The sequence below is a fragment of the Aptenodytes forsteri genome, unplaced genomic scaffold (assembly GCF_000699145.1).
Source record: "Aptenodytes forsteri isolate BGI_AS27 unplaced genomic scaffold, ASM69914v1 Scaffold216, whole genome shotgun sequence".
NCBI classification, from domain to species: Eukaryota; Metazoa; Chordata; class Aves; order Sphenisciformes; family Spheniscidae; genus Aptenodytes; species Aptenodytes forsteri.
In genome coordinates this window covers 1,529,133-1,552,486 of record NW_008796114.1, presented here as the reverse complement: position 1 = coordinate 1,552,486, position 23,354 = coordinate 1,529,133, and the positions used below count along the sequence as shown (strand labels likewise).

Sequence of the window (23,354 nt, the reverse complement as noted above, 5' to 3'; positions counted from 1 at the left end):
TCTGTCTTCCCTTCCCTAGCCCACAAATTTCCCCCCCCCCCAAAAAAAAAAAAAAAGTAGAGGTCTCAAGTATCTGGCTCTTCCAACTCTGTAAAATCAGGTTTGAAATGAGAATGGATTCAAAGGCTACTGCACATGTATGTGGCAAATGACATGTACGGACAGCAAGATTGCATAAGCCTTATTCTCTTAAGAAATCAAGTTAAAAATAGTGAGTAAGTGTCCTTTTACCCGAGTTCTATTTTGTGTGCTTATTGAGAAAAGAGCTGTGCAGAAGAAGGAAATACTTAATCATGTAGAGGTCTTTTTATGCTGCATAACTCCTCTTTTCATAGTTTACTATTCATACAGCTTCCACTGTTAATCTCATTTATTTTTTTGTAATTGCAGTGTTTCTGATCTAGCCAAATAGGCTGCCTTCTGTGACTGGGGGACCCTCTGCAGTATCTAAAACCAATTTAGAAGAGTTTCGTTATTGCTGACATTTCACACTTTTTGTTTTCTTGGTCAAACTTACTTGGACTTCTGGTTGGTTAGGACATCCGTTTTTAGTCATACATGTCTATTGTGTTAAGAGTTTTGCACTGTATTTTGTAGCTCACTGCTACTGGCTTTGATCCCAATAAAAATGAAGCACAATAAGTATTATGACCTATCTTTTTCAGTATTTAAGGTAACACTCCCTGCAGTGTGTGTGTTTGTATAAAATACATACACACATTTTATATAAGTGTGTAAATATAAAAATGTGTTTGTATCTATATATATGTATACACACATTGTTTATTAACTGGTTTTGTTTGCACACTATTTGGATTCTCTATGTTCTGGATTCTCAAATGTATCAGCATGTTGAGAACAGCTAAGTTGGCTTTAAATTAGTTTCACTGCACTTTTTTAATGCTTATCATTTTTGCTGAATGACTAAAATCTGTGTAAAGTAAGGATGAACTCTTTTTGATCAAGCCTGTTGGTAAACTAATTTTGAATGGTTATATTGGAATGAAAATTGAGCAATTAGCACTTTGGCCAGTACAGGCAAGTTAGGAATGGCCCTGCACAAAGTTTTGTCCCAGCATGTTGGGATGATTGTATAAAGAACTCATTTTACATTTGTCAGTCTTTAATTTATGCCTATGAGAAGCTTTGTAGTTTTGTGTATTTCTTTTTGCTGGGACAGAAGGATGAAAATAAAGCTCCTAGTGTGGGTGGTACAGTATTTCAGCTGCACATCCTGGATAGGTTGCTTTGATAAATTAAAATGTGCTACTAATGAAGAATGCGATGTGTTTGAAGATATTTTAAAAATGAATCAATTTATTCAAGTTGTAGCAGTTACAGAATTCTCTACCACTCTTGCATTATTGGAAGCATGTTAAAAATTCAAGAACGTCTTCATTATTAAAGATATCTTTTTTCCAGACCATTGTGAAAAGAACCTGTCTTTCAGCAATGAACTAGCACATTTGCAGTATTTAAAATTCATAAATGCAAAATAAAATCAAGAAAACAAGGAAATATTTCACTTCCCTGATATAATCAGCCAAACAAAAATGAGCAAAACCCCAGGTAAATCACTTATCTTCAGAACTGGATAAATCAAAAGGCTCCATGATATCTGATTGGCCTTGATATCTTTTTGGCCTTGCTGCTATCTTTTTAATTTTGTATTTTATGTGCCATTTATTCCTGTACTACGGAAATGTTGGTAGCAAAAATCATGAATTATGGCTAGATGGAAGAGAGCTCTATATTACATTATACAAGATCTATTGTACAAGTGACAATGTGTGTTTTTGCAGCTATGGAGACTTTGAATTGGAAGGCAAGAGCATTCTCTTAAATATAGTAAAAATTCTACTGATTGTTAGTCATCTTTGCATAATTTCTGCTGTAGTCCCTTCTGTGTTTCCCAGAGCAACTCCATAGAATATATGCCAGTGTGTTCTTTAACATAGTTTTCTTGATGATGTTACATCTCAGAGTTACTGATATCATTAATATCAATATGTGAGCTATTGTAGTTGATGAATAACCTCTTATGGTGTGTTCCATTAAGACATAGACCATCTGCATACAATACTGTAATACCTGAAACTTGCAACAGTTTACTCCGAGATTTGGATTCTTGATTTGTATTGCTGGCATCTATTCTTATTTTCTGCTTTGTTACCAGAGGACTAGAAGGTGCTAATGACATCAATTTTTGAAAGGGATTCAAGGGGAGATCAAAGAACTGCAGACCCCTATGCCCGATGAATGAACTGTGCAGATTAACAGAAACTAGAACAGAGAATAGAATTGTTGAGCACACAGATACCTAAGATTTCCCAGTATATTTTTAATGATGTCATGATGCACAAACCTCTAGAAGACCTCTGAAAGAGTCAACAAGCATGTGAACGAGGGAGATACGGTTATATATGCAATTTTTCAAAAAATGTTTGGCAAAGTTCATCACTAACAGCTGTTGGACTAAGCAGCCATGGGATGGAGGATTGTGTGTCTGTTTACCTGGAGAAATTGCTTGGAAGGCAGGAAATGGAGAGTACAAATAAATGGTGCTGGAGGCCATAGAGGATGTGTGCTTGGGATCCACGCTCTAAATTGTATAAATAAATTATTTAGAGTTGGAAAATGGATGACTAGTGGTTTGATCAACTTTGTTGCCAACATGGAGACTGGGAGTAGAAAACTGAGGCCAGAGAGAATAATTGCAGAAAAATCTTACGGGACTGAGTGATTATCTCCCCTTTTATTTCTCAGCTAAATGTAAAATGATGCATATTGGGGCTGGAGGGGAAAGAAATTCCAGCTTCATGCTCAATATGAAAAGGTGTGAGGTGATTTATTACCACTTGAGAATGAGAGCTTCTCTTTATAATAGTTCCTTGGAAATGTCACTGTAGTGCTCAATAGCAAACAAAAAGCAAATATTCAGTATGTTAGGAAAGGAGAACAAAACAGGCAAGGTTCTTATGGTAGTGTGTGGAGCTAAGGTGCCTCTGCATCTTGCATACTTAATGTAGTTCTAGTCTCTCAGCTTCAAAAAGGATACGGTAAAACTGGCAGAGGTGCAAGGATAAGCTGATGAAGATGATTAGATTGATGCCTAAAAAGGCAAGACTGGAAGAAGGCAAAACTGGAAGAAAGGAACTGCTTTCCGCTGGCTGATGCGCAGTCCTGGTTGTTTACAGAGATAATCTGGGAGGTTCTAGTTTTCTGAACACCACAGGACCAGTCAAACCCGTGACTACCAGTTTCTCTTGAAACCATGAGGACACAAGGTCAAAAATACTGATTCACCATCTGGAAAAAAAGCATTTGGCTTTCTTATACAAATTTGAGCAGTCACTTCACTGCTGTAAGCTCTCCAAGTTTAGGTCCTTTACATCTACTGTTCCAGTTCTCACCAGTCTGAAGTATTTTCCCCTTAGTTCCATCAGGCATCTTAGACTTCAAGTATTTCATGCCAAAAAAAAAAGGACAAGCTTCCCATTTTGCATACATTCGACAAACAGTTTTGTTTTAGTATTGGATTTGTTACCAGATTCATCAGTAAAAGAAGAAAACCCAGGTTTCTGTGTGTGCTAGGAACATGTTACAAACAGCCTTTACAGTGGCAGTGTTCAGAAATGCATGACAGAGGCATAGACTGATGCCTGAAATAATTTCTCTTTAGGTAGAGATTTGTAGCTCCCAGAAGAATAAAACAATCTCTGAGTTTTCTAAGTTTCTTAAAAAATCTGAGTATCTATACAAGGAAAAGATCATTCTTTAATTTAACCTCCAAAAAGTATTCTCTGCAGACAGTAGGAAAGTGGTTATTAATTTTTAATCTGCCAATTGAGCAGTAATCTTGTCTAGCAAGTCTTTGGTTAATTTTAAAATGGAATTTGAAGGTGGTTTATATAAATCTCTTAAAATCATACCCTTAACCAGAATAGGTCTCTTTGAAAGCAAAACCTATTTGCTGTCTCTCTTATGCATGTTCCTGATGAATGGCAAGAAGAGGATAGGTTTCTTGTTTCTAGGCACAACCAGTAAATACTGCAATGTGCCAGTAAATTGTTTCTTTTGCTTATTTCTCAGGACTCTTATTTTCTGTTTGCTAGGTGTCTGCCCTTTTTTGAGGAGTGGAAAGGGGCTTTTGAATTATTGTTTCTAACATGCTGCTATAGTGATAGAAGTCCCTTACAAGAGTCTCTCTTCAATCACTGTAACCTCCTTTTACTGTTATAATTATGATTTTGTCAAAAGATATCATTACCATTGTCTTTATAAAAACGTGACTTCCCAGTGACTGTAGAGGATCAGATCCCATGAACATGTTCTAAAGCCAGTAAAAGCATCTAGATAACGGTGTACCTACAAAAACAGTTTCATTTGAGACACGCCCTGCTTCTTGCCATTCTGGCTCTCTTGCAGCAGAGTCCAAATTCATGTTTTTGTAGAATTATCAAGCTGTACATGCAACAGCATCTTGCTGGCTGTTGTATATGGTGCATCCCATAATAAACATTTTCAAGACTGATAATCAATGGACCTATCCTCTGTGAATGATTTTGCCTTCAAAAGCAAGATCAGTTATCTGGCATTAATAGTGTAAGTAAAAAGTCCATCACTAAAACTGTTTGTTCTCTGGTGGACAGATTGCAAGATCTTTATATGATATGCCATCAAGCTCCAAGCACTTACTTTGGCAAACTGCTATCAGGTATGGAAATTTCAGCTGTGGAAATCTACCCCTTGCCTTTTTCACAATTATTGATCCATGCCTCAACCAGTTTGTTATTTTTACTCTACTTGAGCTTAAGATGCTTCTGTCATGGGTTCTTTAAGGGTTGGGGGTTTTCTTTTTGCAAGTATTTTTGCCTTCTTTCTATTATCATTAGTGCTGATGTTCCAGTCAGTGTCTGAAACTTCCCTTTCCTCTTAAAGACAAGTTTTTTTAATAAAAGCCTATCTATACCTGCAGCTATTCTTCAGCATTTCCAGCTTTCACTACGCAAATGCTATCTGGCATAACTGTAGAGATAATCTTGTTTTTCAGATCAGGAGTTCACATTGCTTGTACTTCCTGAGCCAAAGTTACACCCTTGGTTAAATTTTTAGCTGGCAGAGGCATCTATCTTTTCCTGTCTCTCAAAAGCTTCTGCGTGCACAACTGCTCCCAATAGTATAGATGTTGTATCTATAGTATATCATGCTACCAATTCTGGCAGTAACAGAAATCTCCATGTTGTTATAAGATCTCTTGGCATATCATCCTTACAAAACTTAATATTGTATACAGGACCTGTGGGGTTTCTCACTTGCATGTAATGTGCAGTTATCTGCTAACATAATATCATGAAGTTTGCTCACTTTGTGGGAGAGGAGAGTAATGAGCTGTGTGCCAGAGTAATGTTCAGTGTTCATCTGGAAAAAATCAGTTGACTCGTTAGTGTAATAAAGTCAAAAGATTCTCGGTGAGTTATAACACCGTATTCCTTGCACACTGTTTCGGGGAGGCAGAGGGGACAGGACTGACACGTGTGCGTGTTTATCAAAGTAGCTTAGTCTCCTCAAAATATGATTTCCTATCTCAGAACCTTAGATGATGAAGCCAACTGTGTCTTAGTCTCTTGTGTTCGACAGAGCTTCTGGTCTCAGTAGTGTATTCTTAAGTTACTTCTGTATTAATTCATGAATCTGGTGAAATCGACTCCTTTACAGTTTCTATCTTAATGAAATTTTACCTTAGGATAAATTTTATCTTATGATCTTAGGGATATAGAAACATCTTACATTGTGATGTATTCTGTTTTAGCCCTTTAATTTCCATAATTTTCTTGGGTTTCCTTAGAACTAAAAAGTCTGTAACAAAATTTGTACCTTCCCCCCAGAAGCATAGCAAATTGGGACAGTGAAATATTCCACGATTAACATTCTGCTGTGAGGAAACAAGTTGTTGTTCTTCTTTTGGACTTAGCTAGTTTTGATCTATACTGGTATTTGCCTACACTTTGAGTCTTTTACAAAGCTAAAATGTCAATGGTCATTTGATTGTCCTTCATGAAATATTTAATTGATGCATCCATTTATGTGTAGATGTGGCGCCTGGGACATGGTTATGAATCTGGTGAAATCGACTCCTTTACAGTTTCTATCTTAATGAAATTTTACCTTAGGATAAATTTTATCTTATGATCTTAGGGATATAGAAACATCTTACATTGTGATGTATTCTGTTTTAGCCCTTTAATTTCCATAATTTTCTTGGGTTTCCTTAGAACTAAAAAGTCTGTAACAAAATTTGTACCTTCCCCCCAGAAGCATAGCAAATTGGGACAGTGAAATATTCCACGATTAACATTCTGCTGTGAGGAAACAAGTTGTTGTTCTTCTTTTGGACTTAGCTAGTTTTGATCTATACTGGTATTTGCCTACACTTTGAGTCTTTTACAAAGCTAAAATGTCAATGGTCATTTGATTGTCCTTCATGAAATATTTAATTGATGCATCCATTTATGTGTAGATGTGGCGCCTGGGGACATGGTTTAGTGGTGGACTTGGCAGTGTTAGGTTTATGGTTGGACTCGATGATCTTAAAGGTCTCTTCCAACCTTAATGATTCTCTGATTCTATATATTTGAATTGAAAGGTCTCAGAAACCCAGTTTCCCTTATGTGGAAGCAGGCTGGTTAGATCTGCCATGTCATGGTCACCTTGTTGTTTAGACATCCATTTGTTATCAAACTCACATAGAGCTGACTGGTCGGTAATTCTTTAGTTTCATCCTCTAGTGCCTTCTAAAACTATAGGTCTGTGTTTTCCCAGGTAGAGTTTCTAGGATTTAAAGGTGGACTGGCAAGCTGTGAGTTAAAGCAGGACGCTTCATGAAGGCCTTGACTGTCCCATTCTGACTGGAAGAAGCCTTGAGTCCACCCTGACTGGATAAAGCCTTAAGTAGCCCACTCTGATCCCATAACTGATCCTGCTTTGAGCAGGAGGTGGAACTAGAGACATCCTGAGGTCTCTTCCCACCTGAACGATGCTGTGATTCTTGATTCTATGATCTTAAGTTAATGAACAATTTTATATAAAAATTACTAGGTTGCTTCTGGATAACATTAGTAAGATGTCTGAGGAACTTCTACACTGCCTGTGATCAGGCTTTTGCTGCGTTTGTCATGCTGCAGTTTTCTTACCTGTCAAGAGAGGATCGCTTTACTCGAGTCATCTTGAGGTTCTAATAGCTATTAATTGGTCAATTTGATAAGTGCTTTGTAAATGCTAAGGAATTTGTGAATGCTAATGAAATGGCCTTTCTCTCCTCTTTTAGTATAATATACGCATCCTCTTACATTACAGGTTCATGACACTAGAAGAAACTATACAGTATTATTGCCTAATCAGGTGTTGGAATCTTTTAGTGCGAATACCAAAAGCAATGTGTGAGCTGACTTTGAATGACAAGCAGTAGGAATGGGATCTTTGGCATCTGGAGAGGGACATCTGTGCCTAGGTTGATGTCAGTTTAACACAGGAGTGCTTCCCAGCTTCTGGGCCTGTGCGTATACCTTTGCTGTGGTTCAAATTTATTGTCTGGGCATGAGTTAACTGAGCCATGGGAAATTTGGAGGGGGTTTATGATCAAGGGGATTACAGCCGTGTAGGTTGGACAGGGATCTCCTGGTGGTTGTAGGGGGACAGGGGCTTTGTTTTGCATGTCTCAGCAGGCGGTTTAGATGCAGTTTGAAAGATTTGGGATTACCGGATGCTGACTTCCACTAAATCCTGAACTCTGTAAGAGAAGAGAGCGGCTTCTACATGAGGTAGTGCTGGTAAGGCAACTGGCTGCACCTCACTTTTTAGCCAGAATATGCTTCTTCCCTCCTGTTTTCTACAAGTATGGTGACTCTCTGATTGAAATAAGAAAACTACAGTCTTGTAAATCGTACTGAAAACTTTACTTGCCCTGATATAATCAGTTTCTTAAAGAGTTAGTATTTGTCTGTTAGTTACATTAGCATAGTTTCTCCTCTTAGAGAGCACTTCTCAAACTTGTGGAGATCATGATTTAATTCCTATGCATTTTCTTGGAGTTTTTGCTTATATTAACAATATTTTAATACCATTTTTAAGATGCAATATAAAAATAAAATATGTATAACACTGTAGATACAGCTGCATGGCTGTTGTTTTAGAACAGGTTTGTTCCTAGCTGTTCTTGTGTCTGGGGCAGTGTCTTTTAGAATCTGATTTCTTCCTGTTACTTGCTTTGATCTGTTTAGGTAACTAATATTTGATTTTAAACTGCGTTTGCTTTGCAGTTTGGTCACTGTTGAATTTCTGCTGTATGCAAACAAGCAAGGAATTTAAAAAGTTTTAGCAAATCCATAAAAGCAGTGCTTAGTGGCTGATGTGCACAACTAATACTTGTGGATCAGCAAGACCTTTTGTTTTTTAGATGTAGTTTGCTACAGTAGGTGGTGGAAACATCTATCAAAAAGAGTGGAGAACGTTTTCTGGAGCAAATATTAATAATTTTGTACTGCTTTGTTCATTATACTTTCTAAAGAGCAAAGCTTTTGGCATTTCTTCTGGTAGAGGCTGTATAACAGTATATCTTTAAGTAGGTGTTGCTAATAAATATATTATGCGTTTTGCAAAATTTAGTCATACTTGGAGGCACCAGTGTAAATAAATCCCTTTTATGCTTCAGACATTGGTAGATATTTTTTTCTTTTGGTTAGCATCTTAGACGTTAGCCAGTATTTTTCACCAATTCCTTAGGCTTAAATGCATTCCTTATGCTTAAACTCTTAAATGTCTGTGCATATATTTAAGGAAAAGATAGAAAGAACAAGAAAACAGCCTAATGCAGAGCATTTGGCTCTATAGCTCAAGTCAAATAGACTTGAAGTTGTTTCCAAATTTATTCGTGCTGTATAATCTGATTTCTGTAACAGATAGAAATAGTGGCAAAGTAATTATGAGTACGCTGGGATGACTGTGAAAGATGAAGTCTCATATAAGGAGTAAAATACTGTATTCATACAAAGTAGTTTTATAATGTAATCGAATCCTATTTTTTCCATCTCTTAGATGATGAAGCATGCCTGGGACAATTATAGGCAATATGGATGGGGACATAATGAGCTCAAACCAATTGCCCGGAAAGGACATTCCACCAACATATTTGGTAGGCTATATTTTCTGGTTTGTTTGGTTTTTTTAAATATTTCTGTCCATGCTATCCTCTTTGAAAGTCTACCCAAACTTCCTAGCAAATTCTGTTTTAATGTAAATCTTTTGAAGTGTGGATGACAGAAGTGTATCAATTATTTCAATGGTACTTCAATGAATTACTTTACTAAACTATCTTTTGGGGAGTAATATGTTGTTACTGTTGCAAAAGCTAAGCTGTGTCTGTGCACTGTTACTTTGTGTACACATATATATAAATAAAAGTTACAATGCATTGATGATATTTTGGGATGCAATGAATATAAATCTGTTTTTAAAAAAACAACCTCATCTTGTCTAGACCTTTGTGTTTAATTCCATGAGACTGTGATACAAGACAAAAATGCATGTGCAAGATGCTGAAAAACTGCTAGTACCAAGATGAAATTTAAAATAGCTTCTAGAAGAAGATCTGCATAAGGTGAAAGTGACATTGTTACTTGGTGTGTGACTTGTGGATCCTGAACCTGTAGACCAGAATGAAAGAAAAAAACGACATTCAAGATACAGGAGTTGGAGGGTAGGGGCAAGTTCTGAAGAAATTCAAGGGATGGAGTGAGAATATTTGAGCAATGGAGTGTGAATGAGTGTTACAAATGGCATTTAGAATAGTATGACACATGAAGAAGGTAAAGATCAAGAAATTAAATAACTTTGTGTTGCGTATGTGTGAGCAGACTAGATGTCTTTTCTTCCTTAAAATATCAGTGATCTGCAGCTGTACTGCTTTTTTGGTGTAAATGCACTGGGATAGAATAAGTAGAATGCTGATTGGAAAGTGACAAGCATTTTATTGGTACTCGAACCAGGAAAGGATCCATTTTTTTGTCCCCAGTTCTGTAGGACTGATGGTTCAAAAAACCTGGTTGTAACTGTTGAGGACTGAGCACTGGAGGTTCTCTAGGTTCATCCTCTGGTATAGCAAAACACATAATCTTGATGTTAGTGATTAAGGTTAAGCCTGGATTGGTCCAGAACGCACAGCACCTAAGATGACTGAGCCATGAAGTTCATACTTCATGAACTATTTATTTTGAAATGCACACAGGAGAGCTGCTCTAAGACTGGGTAGGATTTTTTAAATTCTGTTCAGGGTTTTATACTGTGTTCATCCACTCTCTGGTATCTGGGGAAGGTACAAATTTATCATAACCACTTTTTTACTTCAAGAATGAGTGTGAATATACTGTGTATACCTTAAGTATTGTTAGTATTGGTTATAATAGTTTGCTTGAAATGAAGATTTTATTGGCTTTTATTGTAAGGCAGTTGGCTAATAACTTTGTGTGAGGTTGGTTCTCACTGTAATTGGTATTTGTTTTGTTTATCTTGCTTTAAACCTTGAATTTGTTTCTTGTGGATGATAGAAATACAGATTAGGATTGGGTAAGTGTCTAGTTTTCTGTGTTTAGTGCCTGAACCCAGGAAAATTATTTTGACTTAAATCAAAATTTGATTAGTTTTGTTTTCGTTTTTTGTTTTCATTCATAGGGAAAAAGTAAACTCCCAGAGGAAATTCATTCCAAAAGAAGAGTGAAAGGACTTGTTTCAAAAGTATTGTAATGCTTAAAGGGATTTTTAATTTTTTGCTCTGTCCCTTCCCCCGATCTCCTTAAATTTTATCTTGAAACCGTTCTTATATCTTACCAAATAAATAAGTGGTTTTCTTTATATCCAAACAGTTTTTCATCAAATTTATTTGCATGATGAACTTCAACCTCAAATAGGTGCTGGACATGGAGAAGGGAGGAGAACTCTAACTAGGCACACTGCTCCTTTCACCTGCTCCCAGCAATGGAAGGAGAGCCTCTGAGTTAAATTTTCTGCAATACTTAAAAACAAACAAAAAAAAACCCCAAACCACCCACAAATACACCCCCTCCCCCCAAACCTGTGGTGCGTAGAAGCCTATTTAAATCCATAGGAGAGTAACTTCAGCTTCTGTACAAGCCCTGTCTGCAATAAGGATTGGTGCACCTTTACTGCAAGCAAACCCCTTGGAGCCTGACATTGATGGCTTTTAGTCATGCACTGGAACCTGGTTTCTTACACTTCAGCGTGGTGTGAAGACTGATACTTGCTTCACTTCTTTATATGCCTTTATAAAGAAAATGACTGGGTCAGGTGAAGTTGTCGGGGGGGGTGGGGGAAGATGGGCAAGTTAGCATGCTCAGGAGGAAAAAAGTACCTGGATGGGATGAGGAGTTTGAAGAGTGAAATGGAAGAGTCTAAGATGCAGCCAACACTGAGCATAGGGCAAGGAGAGAGTGTGAGACTGAAGGGGAAGACCAGAGCAACAGGCCTCTGCTGTGACAGACAGAAGGACATTTCTTAGGTTCCCAGAGAGTATTGTGTAGTATTCTTAGATAATTTCTCTTTGCTACCTTGTACATTGGCACTGCTTTCCCTTCTACTAGAAAAATCTCTTCTGATGAAGCCCGTGATTTAATTGTACGTTACCTCTAATTCATGGCTTTCCTTTATATTTTTTGCAGCTGATGAAGTTGGGTCTGACAGTGAAAATCTTTGTGCAAATGTTCACCTGTATGATCATGTAGTCTTTGCTATTGAATTTACATGCAATTCTGTTGCTTAATTTGCCAAGTATAATTTTAGACCAGTCTTGGTTTGTAACCCAGACTCTCTGTGAAGTGAGGTTTTTTCTTTATATGGCAGGAAAACGTTTTTCTAATGTTTGTTTTTAATGTGACTGACAAAATATTTTGAAGCAATTTTGAATTACAGTTTTACTCTAGTCTTTTATTTTCTTTCTATTCCTCCTCTGCTTACTTCTAACATGTCTCCTAATGAGTCTGGAGGACTTCTACTTTTTTTTTCTCCGTGGAATGCTTATTCTTCGGAATGCTTATTGTTTGGAGTTTTGGCATTGCTGTCAGAAAGAAATTGCAGGCTTCCTCCACATTTAAGTTTCTGATCCTCTTATTCCAGCTAACTCTAGCAGCTGATTCCCTAAGTGTTTGTCCTTTTGAAAATCCAGATGCTATCTTGTGCCATTTAATTTTTAGCCATATCATGTTATGATTGCTCTGTTCAAGGTTATTTCATATGAAAAACTTTTCTGAAATACATAGTCTTCAGTATATACCAAGTCTAAAATAGAATCGGCTATTGTTATTTTGGTGGGTGGTTGATGGGAAGGGGGAAAGAAAAATTGGTCCTTGTACCGAGGACTGTCTAGGCTGCGTTGTTGTTGTTAGTACTTTACCAATCTCTGTTACCCATAATGACACCATTCCCAGTGGTATCTGCCTTTATAGAAGCATTACATAATTCTTTTTGAAATCTGATGCTATTTTTAATAAAAAGCTGCTCAGCAAAACCTGTTTTTATTATTCATCTCAAAGATTATTTGACCCCAACTATTTTCTGCCATTACTGTGGTCTGTTGTACTTCCATTTCAATTCATAGCACGTCTGTGAGATTCAGCAAGGAGATGGTATCGCTGGTTGACACTGCAGCCCTTTGCATGAATCTTTGGGAAATCAGGTTTACTGATAACTCTCAAGTGAGGTAAAAGCGATTCAATTTAGAAGGCAAATAAGCCATTAATCTTCCCTGTTGGACTCCCCTTTCCCTTCGAAGCATTGTATATCTATATCCCAGCATCGCAAGATCTAGCAGGGTTCAGGCTGGGGTCAGAGAAGGGGAGAAGAGGTGGACTGCTCTGCTCTCATAAATCTTAGTTTTAAGTCATTAAAAAAATAAGGAAAGGTGATAAACTTTAAAGCGAGATGCTCTTTGCCTCACTGAAGCATGCCAGCAAGAACATTTGTGGGCTGCCCCAATTATTAGTTTGACTTTTATAACAAAGCCTGCTGGGGTTGTTTTAGTTGACCTGCAACTAGAAACTCTTGCCAGTCTTTTCAAGATGTCTGACCTGATGACTGTAAATTGTAAAGCAGAACCTGCTAAAAGTGTTGCCTATCAAATTGTGTAGTCAGCCAGTAGTTAAAATCTTGAATAGTACCTCTTCAACAGCTGAGTCACAGCATTAGCAGTATGGTGCTGGTTTGGGAAAGTATGACTGGGAATTGGTGGGATTTTAAAGATGTTTACATTTAGATGACATACAAAATGAACCTTTATAGCTTCTGTGTTGGTGAAACAGGGTGATAACTTGCTCCTATTTTTGTGAAAGTTGCCTGTTTTTGAAAGGGCTGATAATCTCAAGATTTGTTATTTATTCCTACCCTGTAAGATAAAATAAAGTGTAAAAGGCAAGGAGAAAGTATAGCAGAGAGGTGTAATTTCTCTTTCCAGTTTAAATTTTTATTTGCAGCTCTGCTGGTGGTTGTAGCAGCTAAGCTAAAAAAATGTTAACTTTTTTGTTGGGCTGCTTAAATTGCTGGAATAATTTGATGACAGCCGCAGGGCGTTATTGCAGAGGTGGGGTTATATGGGAACTGGGTCAAGTTCTCATTAGAACACAAAGGGTGAAGAGAAAAGGCTGATGGAAAATGATGCCTGTAAGATAATGAACAAGCATGACAAACACTGAGCTTACTTCAGAAGGTTTTCTGGGTTTAGTGAAAACCTGAGTAGTTGATGGTATATTCGGGTTCTCTTGCTGTAATGAAATCTGATTGGATTTGCTTTTGAGGATCAGTGTTACTATCTGAAACGTGCTGCTTAAGGATGATTTGTCCCTGCATTTGTTTGGTGACCCCTAGGTGAACATCTTATGTAAATACCATTAAAATTACTAAGTCCAGATATGCCTCAGTTTTAAACTGTGTATTTGTGGCATCTTTTACTTCAATATCTTATGAACTAATTACTGTAGCACAAGCTTTGAGGATGCTTTATTGTAAGTTAAATTGAGCAGTTTGTACTAGTGGGTTTGTATCAATCTTCAATCTTTATTTTCTAAAACAATGTTTATTTGAGAACCTGAATGACTAAGGAAAAAAAAAAAAGGAAAAAAGCACAATCTTGGGCAACTCAGAACATCGTCCTCAGCAAAACTAGAAATCATGGGTGGTCATCTTACCTGATGCCTTCTGAAATTAGAGTTCTGAAATTTGTGGGGTTTTGTTTTTGTTTTTTTGTAATGTTAACTATCTAAGAATAAAGTGAAGATGTGCAGTTTGTCAGGTAATAGGTATGTGGCAAAGTAATGATACAAACTCTTGCTAAATTGTAAACTTCCCATTACTAGCAGTGCATTTCTAAACCTTGCATTTGGATGTATTCTGTCTAGAGATGAGCTGCATTATGTGAAGATGATCTGCTAATGTATACATACATAAACAGATACATGTCTAGATACGTTTTCAAGGGTGTGAAAAGATCTTTCCTAAGGCTTAATGATGTGGAGTTTTTAAGTTGTAGATGCTTGCATACAGACATGCCCATTCTCGTGCACAAAGATTTAATGAAACTATTACTTTGTATTTTGTCACACTAGAACTGTCTCATGCATCTATAGTGCCTTCATGCCTCTCCTGTTCTCTTACCTCACATGCCATGCAAATGGTCGATTTAATCTGTGATGGCTGCAGGCTCTGTCTTGGGATGTTGTATTCTGGGAGGAAAGGAAAATTGTCAGTGAAGTCACACTGTGGTTGCATTTATCACTTAAGGCTGCAGTACCATGTCTTCCCTAACACATGACCAAATACAGCTGTTGTCTCTTTTATGAGGGATTTTTGTCTGGCATGTTCAGTGTCATAAGGTACTGCTACTTCATACATATGGAAAAATGAAATTTTGAGGTTAACGTGGGTTAACGAGCAAGATGTGTCCAAGGGAACAACTCAAGGATTCAGTTGGGGCAGCTAGTGAGCTGAATTTTTTTTAACTTGCCAGTGGACTGCTTGGTTTCTACCACCTTGTTGAGTATGTCCTGTTGCCTGGCTTGTTGCACAGCCTGTCTCAGCCTTTTGCTACCAGTGCTGCTGATAAACCCCCATGACCTGGGAGAGAGTTGCTGACCCAGCTGCCAGCTACCCATTGCCGCAGCGTGGGAAGCTCTTGCTGCAGATCTGTGTTGCTAAGCAATGGAGATCTCAGTGCATTTCGCTGCCGAGCCGGAGAGCAGGAGCAGTGATGCTCCCAAGCCCCGTCGAGAAAATGCATTCATCAGACTGCAAGGGCGGGAGGCTGTTGGGAGAAGGAGCTGAGTCAGGCAAAGGAGTCTGTTTTTTCCAATACCTTTGGCAAGTACAGTATAGCTTGGGAGAGTAATGTGATTTCTTTGTCCAGTTTGTGGTCTAGAAAACAAGAGGGGGATTATTTCTTGTAAGCACTAAAAGAAAATGCTTTGACAGATTTTTTTTTTTTAATTACCCTGGGAAATATTCATTAGTTTATTAGCCATTTTTGTCTAATAACTGTCATTGTAACAGTAATTGGGCTGCCTGAGCTGCTCTGATGCTATCATCTGCTGTCATCTGATTAGTTGTCACTTACTTTTGAAGTTTGCACAATTGAGTGTCACGGGTGTCAGGTTTTGTGGGCCTTTTGTTTTTCTGGGTTGTTTTTTAGCTGCCAAATAACCTGCAAATTTATAAACATTATGGAGACAAACACTTCTACTGGGAAGAAACTAGATGATATACCCTAAAGTAAAGACTGGTGGATGACCTTTTGAAAATATGGCTGAAAACTTCTGGTGTCTTCTCATTGTAAAATCCTAATGAAAAGACAGACAGGAGAAACAACTTCTGCTCAGCATCCTTTTTCTGTGCATGTTTTCAGCCTCTGAATCCATGTGGAGGATAAATGAAAACAAAAAAGGAATATGAGGTATATATGTAAACAAATATGTTCTTGACTTCTTGGTTTTGATGAAAATATGGCTGAAAACTTCTGGTGTCTTCTCATTGTAAAATCCTAATGAAAAGACAGACAGGAGAAACAACTTCTGCTCAGCATCCTTTTTCTGTGCATGTTTTCAGCCTCTGAATCCATGTGGAGGATAAATGAAAACAAAAAAGGAATATGAGGTATATATGTAAACAAATATGTTCTTGACTTCTTGTTGTTTTGATGAAAAAAAAAATACTTGGTGAGCAGTAGTTTTTATCTTAACTGTATGTGCATGAGTAATTTATCTATCGTTGCCTTTTTCCGTGGCAAATGAAAGGGGAAAGAAAATCCATTCACGCTAACTCGTAAAGAGAGGTAATTTCATGATGCAAATTTCAGCCCAATCTCTGTATTTCAGGTTCTGTTCGATTTTAAAGTAAATGAAACTGGCCTTAGGACAGGCCTATGTAGCTGTGTCCTCTGCAGAATCAGTAATGAGTGACTACACTGAGACAATGTTGAATATTACATGTACATTGAATGTGTATTCTTTTGGCCAGTAACACAAATTTTGGAAAGATAAAATTTTAAGAAAGAACATAACTCTCAAGAGTTGCTGGTCAAATCTGGAATTAGAACAGTGTTCTGATAACGCAAGAAAAATTCCTTCAGGTCGGATGAAAGATCAAACATAATCATTATTCATCCTCCAAAAATTGCTCATGAAAGGTATCTAGGGAAGAAATGTAAGAGCAGGAAAAAGCCTACAGTAAGTGAGCGTTTCTCAGAGTACTCTCTAGGCTTACGAAAGTTTGTGTTTGCAGTGTGCTTCTGTGGTCAGAGGCAGCAAGTTCTATTTAATCACTTTTAGTTTGTTTTTTCATGATTTTGTCCAATCTGCTTTTGAGTCCGTGCAAACTTAAGGGCACCCGCCATATCCCATTACAAGTGGTTCCATAGTTTGATTCCATATTCTGTAGAAAACTTTTTAGTTTTGAAGTCTGCTTGCTGTCCTAGGTGACTAGTTTTGATATTGGGGAAAAACCAGCCCATTATTCATCTCTTCTTTGCCATTCATGAGTTTGTAGAACTGCATATGCCCTCAGTTGTGTGCCTGTCTTAGGTGGAGAGTCTTGGTCTGTTAAGTCATTTCTCATACATACGTTTTTTTCATACCCTATACATTATCTCCTTTCTTTGTGTCTTTTCAAGTTCCTTTTTTTTTTGAGGAAGACTAAAACTTTACTCTGTTTTCAATTTTGTTCACTGTTCCTTTCCTAATTGTATTTTGCATTTTTTAGGCTCCTTTATGGAGTCTAGAAACTCACTATAGGGTGGCTTTTCTGCAGTAGCATTCCCTCTCAAAATCCTCATCCGCTGTGTACAGTATTTCTGAATTATTTATAAATATGATGACTTATAAATATTTCCAAATGATTTTATAAATAAGCATGTGCCCAAGCATTCAGCCCTGTAGGATCCTACTGGTGGTTTCTTCTCACAATGATAATTGGTAGTTTACATTTAACCTGTTTCCTATCTTTTAAACAATTGTTCATCTGCATGAGAACAATTTTCTCTTATCCTGTGGCAGGTTAGTTTTCTTAAGAGCCTTTGTTAAGGAATGTTCTTGCATACCTTCTGTATATATTCTCTGTCCATATACAAGCTGATGTCTTAAGACTGTAACGTTGATGCTAAGATAAGACTTCCCCGTACAAAATCTCTGACTTTTCCTCAGTTCATCTAATTTAAAGCTGTCCTCTGATGCTGCTAATTGGGCAAATAGTGTTTTGTAAATGCTGTTTTGCTTCACTGCGATAGACATGGTGTTTATTCAGAATATGGTTGTTCTCTAAAACTTGCAAATGTGTGCAGGCAGGAAGCAATCTGGCTGTGCGTTCCTTCTTAACTGTTTTACGGTACTGGTGCCACAGATAAAGACAACTGTGGTTAGCTAAGAATATTTTTTGAATGTTATTGCTATTTCATCAAACTGTCACAAGTGCACCTATGCATATCAGGAATATTCACCATGAGCAGCTGTTGTCTTCTGTTCTTCTGTTTAATAATACAGTATTCCCACTGAACTCTTCTCACCCAGTTTGTATTAGCTCACGTGCAGCACGTTTAGGTCAGTTGTTCTCAGTGGCTTTTTTACATGTTTCTGAACTGATGATGTTAAATCTTATGGCATTATTCAGAAGATGGAAAATTCTGCCTTTAAAAAGAAAAGATGTACAGATGCAAAGTGGAATTAGATAAAAACACCTTATTTCTGTAACCTGCCTTATAGAATAGTGAGGTAAACCTCTACATCACATGACAATGAAGAAATTAAGTCATAACAGAGTTCAGGGCTCAGGGTCACATTGAGGATTTTTATTCTCTCTAATAGCATCCTCTCTTGTTTTTCTATTATAAGCCAGATGGTTTGCTCTGAGGAAAAAAATGTATTTGTTTCCTGTTGGGAATCTTTGGACTTATGTTTGTTTTGATTTGGGAATTATTTAGGTTGTGGGAATGCTATTGAATTTCAACTTGTTTCCTTTCATTTGGAATTAAGAACAGAGGGTGTAATAAGGAAATTAAATTAAGGCTATGCAGTCTATTTTGGACTGTGTTAAAATATTAAGTAAACGGGCATGACCACTAAATAAGGATTGGCATACTGAGCTCTAAAACTAAATATGGTAAGGACAACAACATGGACATGCGTACAAAGTGGGAGGCAGATGCAAGTATGCTTTGCTGTCATATGAAGCCAGCAGATGTACGAGGCAGCTGTAATTCAGAAGCAGTTTAACCACGTGAATGCAGCACTGTGCTTGTGCCTAATACGCTTTGTCTTCTATCGGAAATTATTCACTTAATTTTTGCACCATTCTGATGAAGATTTATGGCTACCAAACTGAAATTAGCTCCTCTTCAGCCATCTTAAAGAAAATTTAGAATGTGGTTTGGACCAAAATGTGTGGAAGTGGCCCAAGCTTTTGATTATCTAATGATGGAAAAGCTTATGTGACATGCATCACTTAGAGGTGCGTTTTTTGTGATGCTTTTCCTACTGCCTAGCTGACAAAGTAGTTTAGCTTACAATTTCTTACAGATAATTGTATCCTTACTGTCTTGGAAGATCAGTACTTAGCTTGCTTCATGCATAAGATTTCTGCACTCGGGTCACACAACTATACTTGAGTCCAGATAATATCTTGCTCTCTTATTTGCTGTCAAATACTAATCTTGCTTTGCTTGCTGCTGGGTTTAACTGCCTATATTTAGGTTCTGCATACTTCTGAGCCATCATTCACAGGTACCCTTTGCTTCAATCTTCCACTTCCTGATTTCTCAAAATGGAGTTGCTCCAGATCTTTGTTTTTGGTTAGTTTTGATTGACTGCTTCATGTGTGCAGCTGATTGCCACCACCATTCACTTCTCTCCCATTATTCTTGCCTCCCTTCTGATACACTTCTATCCTCTCCTTTTTACTCAGTGCCATCTCCTCTCCCTTGTTCCTTTCCTACTCTGAAGCTCATCCTAATCTCTCTCCTGACATTGCGGCCTTTCAGTTATCATTAGGTCTTAACCTTCCACTAACTCAGATTATAGTTCCAGTATTAATCTTAATTATGGTCTGCACACAGTCCACTCTTCCTTCCTCCTATCTACAGTAATTCAGTTTTGTGTTTGTGCTTACAAACAACATAAGGTGTGTGGGGGAAGGATGAGATGATTGAAAGAAACATAGAAAATCAAAATGGTCTAATATTAATATGTTAAGCGCTTTTCAAATTTAGTTTTAAGCACATTCAGGCTTTGTACTAGAAGGACTGCATTCAACTCTTGCTTGTATGAATTCTGAATTAGGCTGAAGGGCCATGTAGGATTTAGTTGGGGAGCAAAGTGAAGCAATTGAGTGAAGAGCAGAGAAGAGGAAGGTTTACTGTAGTATAAGTTCTTAGACAAAGTTTTTAAATTTGGGTCTTAAGGACATAGCTATTTAAGTAGCAGTATGTTGATTAATAACATCTACCTGCAGGTCCACTTTTAGATTTAAAGAACAAAGACTAGCATACACTAAAATGCTTCACTCCCATTACTTCCTCATTTATAAAATTAAGGAAAGCATTACAATTGATTTAGTGTTATTTATATGCTAAAATACTTCACAAAAGATTAGGAACTCCTTTTCATGTTGTCTATTATCAGCAATTTAAAAGAACTAAGCAATCAACATGCTTAGTTTTTTGTTCTGCTTTTTTAATTAGTCTAAAATGTTAAAGGCAATTGGTTTCTTCATGGGTACTTAAAGGCTTATTCATTGCATTTTATGGCTGAGCTGAAATCATACATTGCAGTTTTGTATGAAATGTATGGTTTCATTGACTAATTTTGAGGCACTTGTTTTCACAGTGGAATTAAACTATGTTGTTCAAAAGTTTAATTCACTTTCTTAAACGTTATCTTGTTCCTCGTGAGTCATTAAGATATTTTCCAAGTGGTATGCTTCAGCTTGCCAGAGCCTCATTATAGATATAGAAAACTGGGTTGGTAATTGTTTGCTTTTAATTTTTGTAATATATATTTTTCTACCACATCTGTAATTGTCTATCACATTAAGAAATCCTGTTGCTACAGTTTAAAAAACTATTTGAATCTTTTTGAGTAGGTTGCTATACTTTCCCTAGATCAGTACAGTCTTGCCCAGTCTGCATTTTTCAGCCATTCTGAAGCTGGCCAGGCAAGAATATCAATAACAGGAATATTTATTTTAAGACTGTAATAACTCTGTATTTAATGTCAGGCTGAGTTTATCAAGGAAGCATTTTCACTCTGTTAGGGATTAAAACACCTGCCTATGTGAAAAATAACTAATCTTTTAGGTTCAAAGTGTGCCAGGGTATACTTCCTTGAGGAGACTTTACATCTCTTTTGTTTCTGGAATCACTGTGATGGAATAGGGAGGTTCTGCTCTATGCTTGGGCACACCCCAATTGTCAGGTTGCTCTGGCAGTAGTGCTGGACCACTCTGAAGTTCAGGTCACCTGCCAGAGCAGAAATTTAACTTAGGAATTAAGTTAAATTATCCCTCGAGACTTGAGTTCTCTTAGATTCCTTTTGCAAATTGATCCTTCCACCACCCTCAAATTAAACACACCAGTAATCAAAGTCGTTCTGCACCAGTAGGAGTAGGTTCTGCTTCCAGTAAATGATGTCTGTCCAGGGCCCTGAAAAAACCCAGAACTAGATATGAGTGACTGAGACCAATACTGTTTCTGGCATACGAGGTCTGTTTGTGTCTTATGGTTCTGTCCATCAGTATGACCATCCCATTGGCTATGCTGTTTTGAAAATGAAAGCCATTTCCTTACATCCAGATCTCTAGTCTCTACGCATACCTAACTATAGATTCCAGCTTTCTAATGCTTATGAAGAGAAGTTGGCTTTCTGGAGTACACAATAACTTATTTCCATAGCAGGGATGTCTTGACACAGAGATACTTGCTATTTGTATGAGATAGAGGCAGTTGTCTTCAATAACAGCCCAAATGCTTTTACTGTATCCAACTGCTTGATTTTCCTAGATTGCTATCTTGCCAATTCCCTTAGCTTTCTTCAAAACATAGCTCGTGGTGGTGTCTGCAGGTGGTCCTTGTAAACAAGGATAAGAGTCTCTGTTAGATTTCTGTGTGATTTTTGTCACTGGTTTAGGAAATGCTAAAACCCTACCTTGATTGTAAACGAACTGATGAGCATCCCACTTCTAGATCTTTCATCTGCTATGTTTTTTGCTTAATAATAAAATATTTCCTTTTCAGTCACTGCGTAAGGTAGAAGGGTAAGAATGGTTACATGCACCTATTAGGCCTATTGTATATGACTTTCCTTGGAGGCAGAGTGGCCTCATGGTAATTTTTCCACTTAGGCTGGTTTTCTTGACATCGTAGCAGCCCTGCTCTGACCTAGTGTCCATTTTGGTAATGAGATATCCATTTGAATAGGCTGTATTTCCTTCAGGTTTGTTACTCCTCTAACTGATCTCTGGATAGATGCCAAGTGTGTTGTAAGACACTAACACACTTCTAACTCAAGAGTGTTAGAGCACAGACAGACAGAGGGTGAAAGGGAAAGAAGGAAAATTCTCTGCCCAGCGAGGCAGGGGAAAGAGTAGGAATAGCAAAAGCAAGAAAACCCATGGGTTGAGATAAAGGTAGTTTAAGTGAAGGAAAGGGGTAAGAGGCAGGAAGTAATGCAAAGACAATCACTCACCACCTACCACAAGCACACTGAAGCCCAGCTGGTCCCCGAGGAATGGCTACTTGCCAGACTAACCCCCCCCACTCGGCTTTTATCATGGAACGTGATGTTCTATGGTATGGAGTATCCTTTTGGTCAGTTTGGGTCAGCTGTCGTGGCTATGTCCCCTCCCAGCCTCTTGTCCACCCCTGGCTTATTCACTGGGGGTGGGTGGGGTGGAGGGCAAAAAAAAAAAAAGAAAGCCTTGATGCTGTGCAAGCACTGCTCAGCAATAGCCAAAACTCTGGTGTGTTATCAACACGGTTTTAGTCACAAATCCAAAACACAGCACCATACAGGCTGCTGTGAAGAAAATTAACTCCACCCCAGCCAGGCCCAGTACACCTGCTCAGCCCTCAACTTGGGCTAATGAAAGCCCCCAAGGAAGTGTTTTTCAGAAGAAGTAATAAGATTTGTGTGGTGTATACCTGTTGAAGAAAGGAGTAGGTATGGATGATGTGTCAAATAACCAAAGTTTCTGTGAAGCACCTATTTGATGATTACTTTTCAACTTGGAGTGCATGACTTCAGTTTGCTGGCATAGAGTTTTAATTTGTCATCTTGTTCCTTATTTACATAACATGCCTGTCTCTCAAATTTTCATAGTCTTCTCTGATCGTAATTGATCTATGCTAGTTCACATTTTCTCTAGTACCTCACTGCTCATAGTCTCTTCTGCTTCCACATAATAAATACACTAAGCAACCCTGTAGCTGGTATCATACTTTCTAAATCTCTATAGTTTTATTTACATAACATGCCTGTCTCTCAAATTTTCATAGTCTTCTCTGATCGTAATTGATCTATGCTAGTTCACATTTTCTCTAGTACCTCACTGCTCATAGTCTCTTCTGCTTCCACATAATAAATACACTAAGCAACCCTGTAGCTGGTATCATACTTTCTAAATCTCTATAGTTATCATAGAGTAGATTGGGTTGGAAGGGACCTCTAAAGGTCATCTAGTCCAAGCCCCCTGCCGTGGGCAGGGACATCTTCAACTAGATCAGGTTGATCAGAGCCCCGTCCAACCTGACCTTGAATGTTTCC

General features: G+C 37.7%; 1 protein-coding gene across 1 annotated transcript in view; it reads left to right on the top strand.

Moving 5' to 3' along the window:
• MAN1A2 (mannosidase alpha class 1A member 2) overlaps window positions 1-23,354 on the top strand; it is a 162,649-nt gene that overhangs the window by 39,547 nt on the left and 99,748 nt on the right. The window contains exon 3 of the mRNA XM_009287096.2: window positions 9,094-9,190. Coding sequence (XP_009285371.1) covers window positions 9,094-9,190 — 97 coding nt within the window. The remainder of the gene's footprint in view (window positions 1-9,093; window positions 9,191-23,354) is intronic.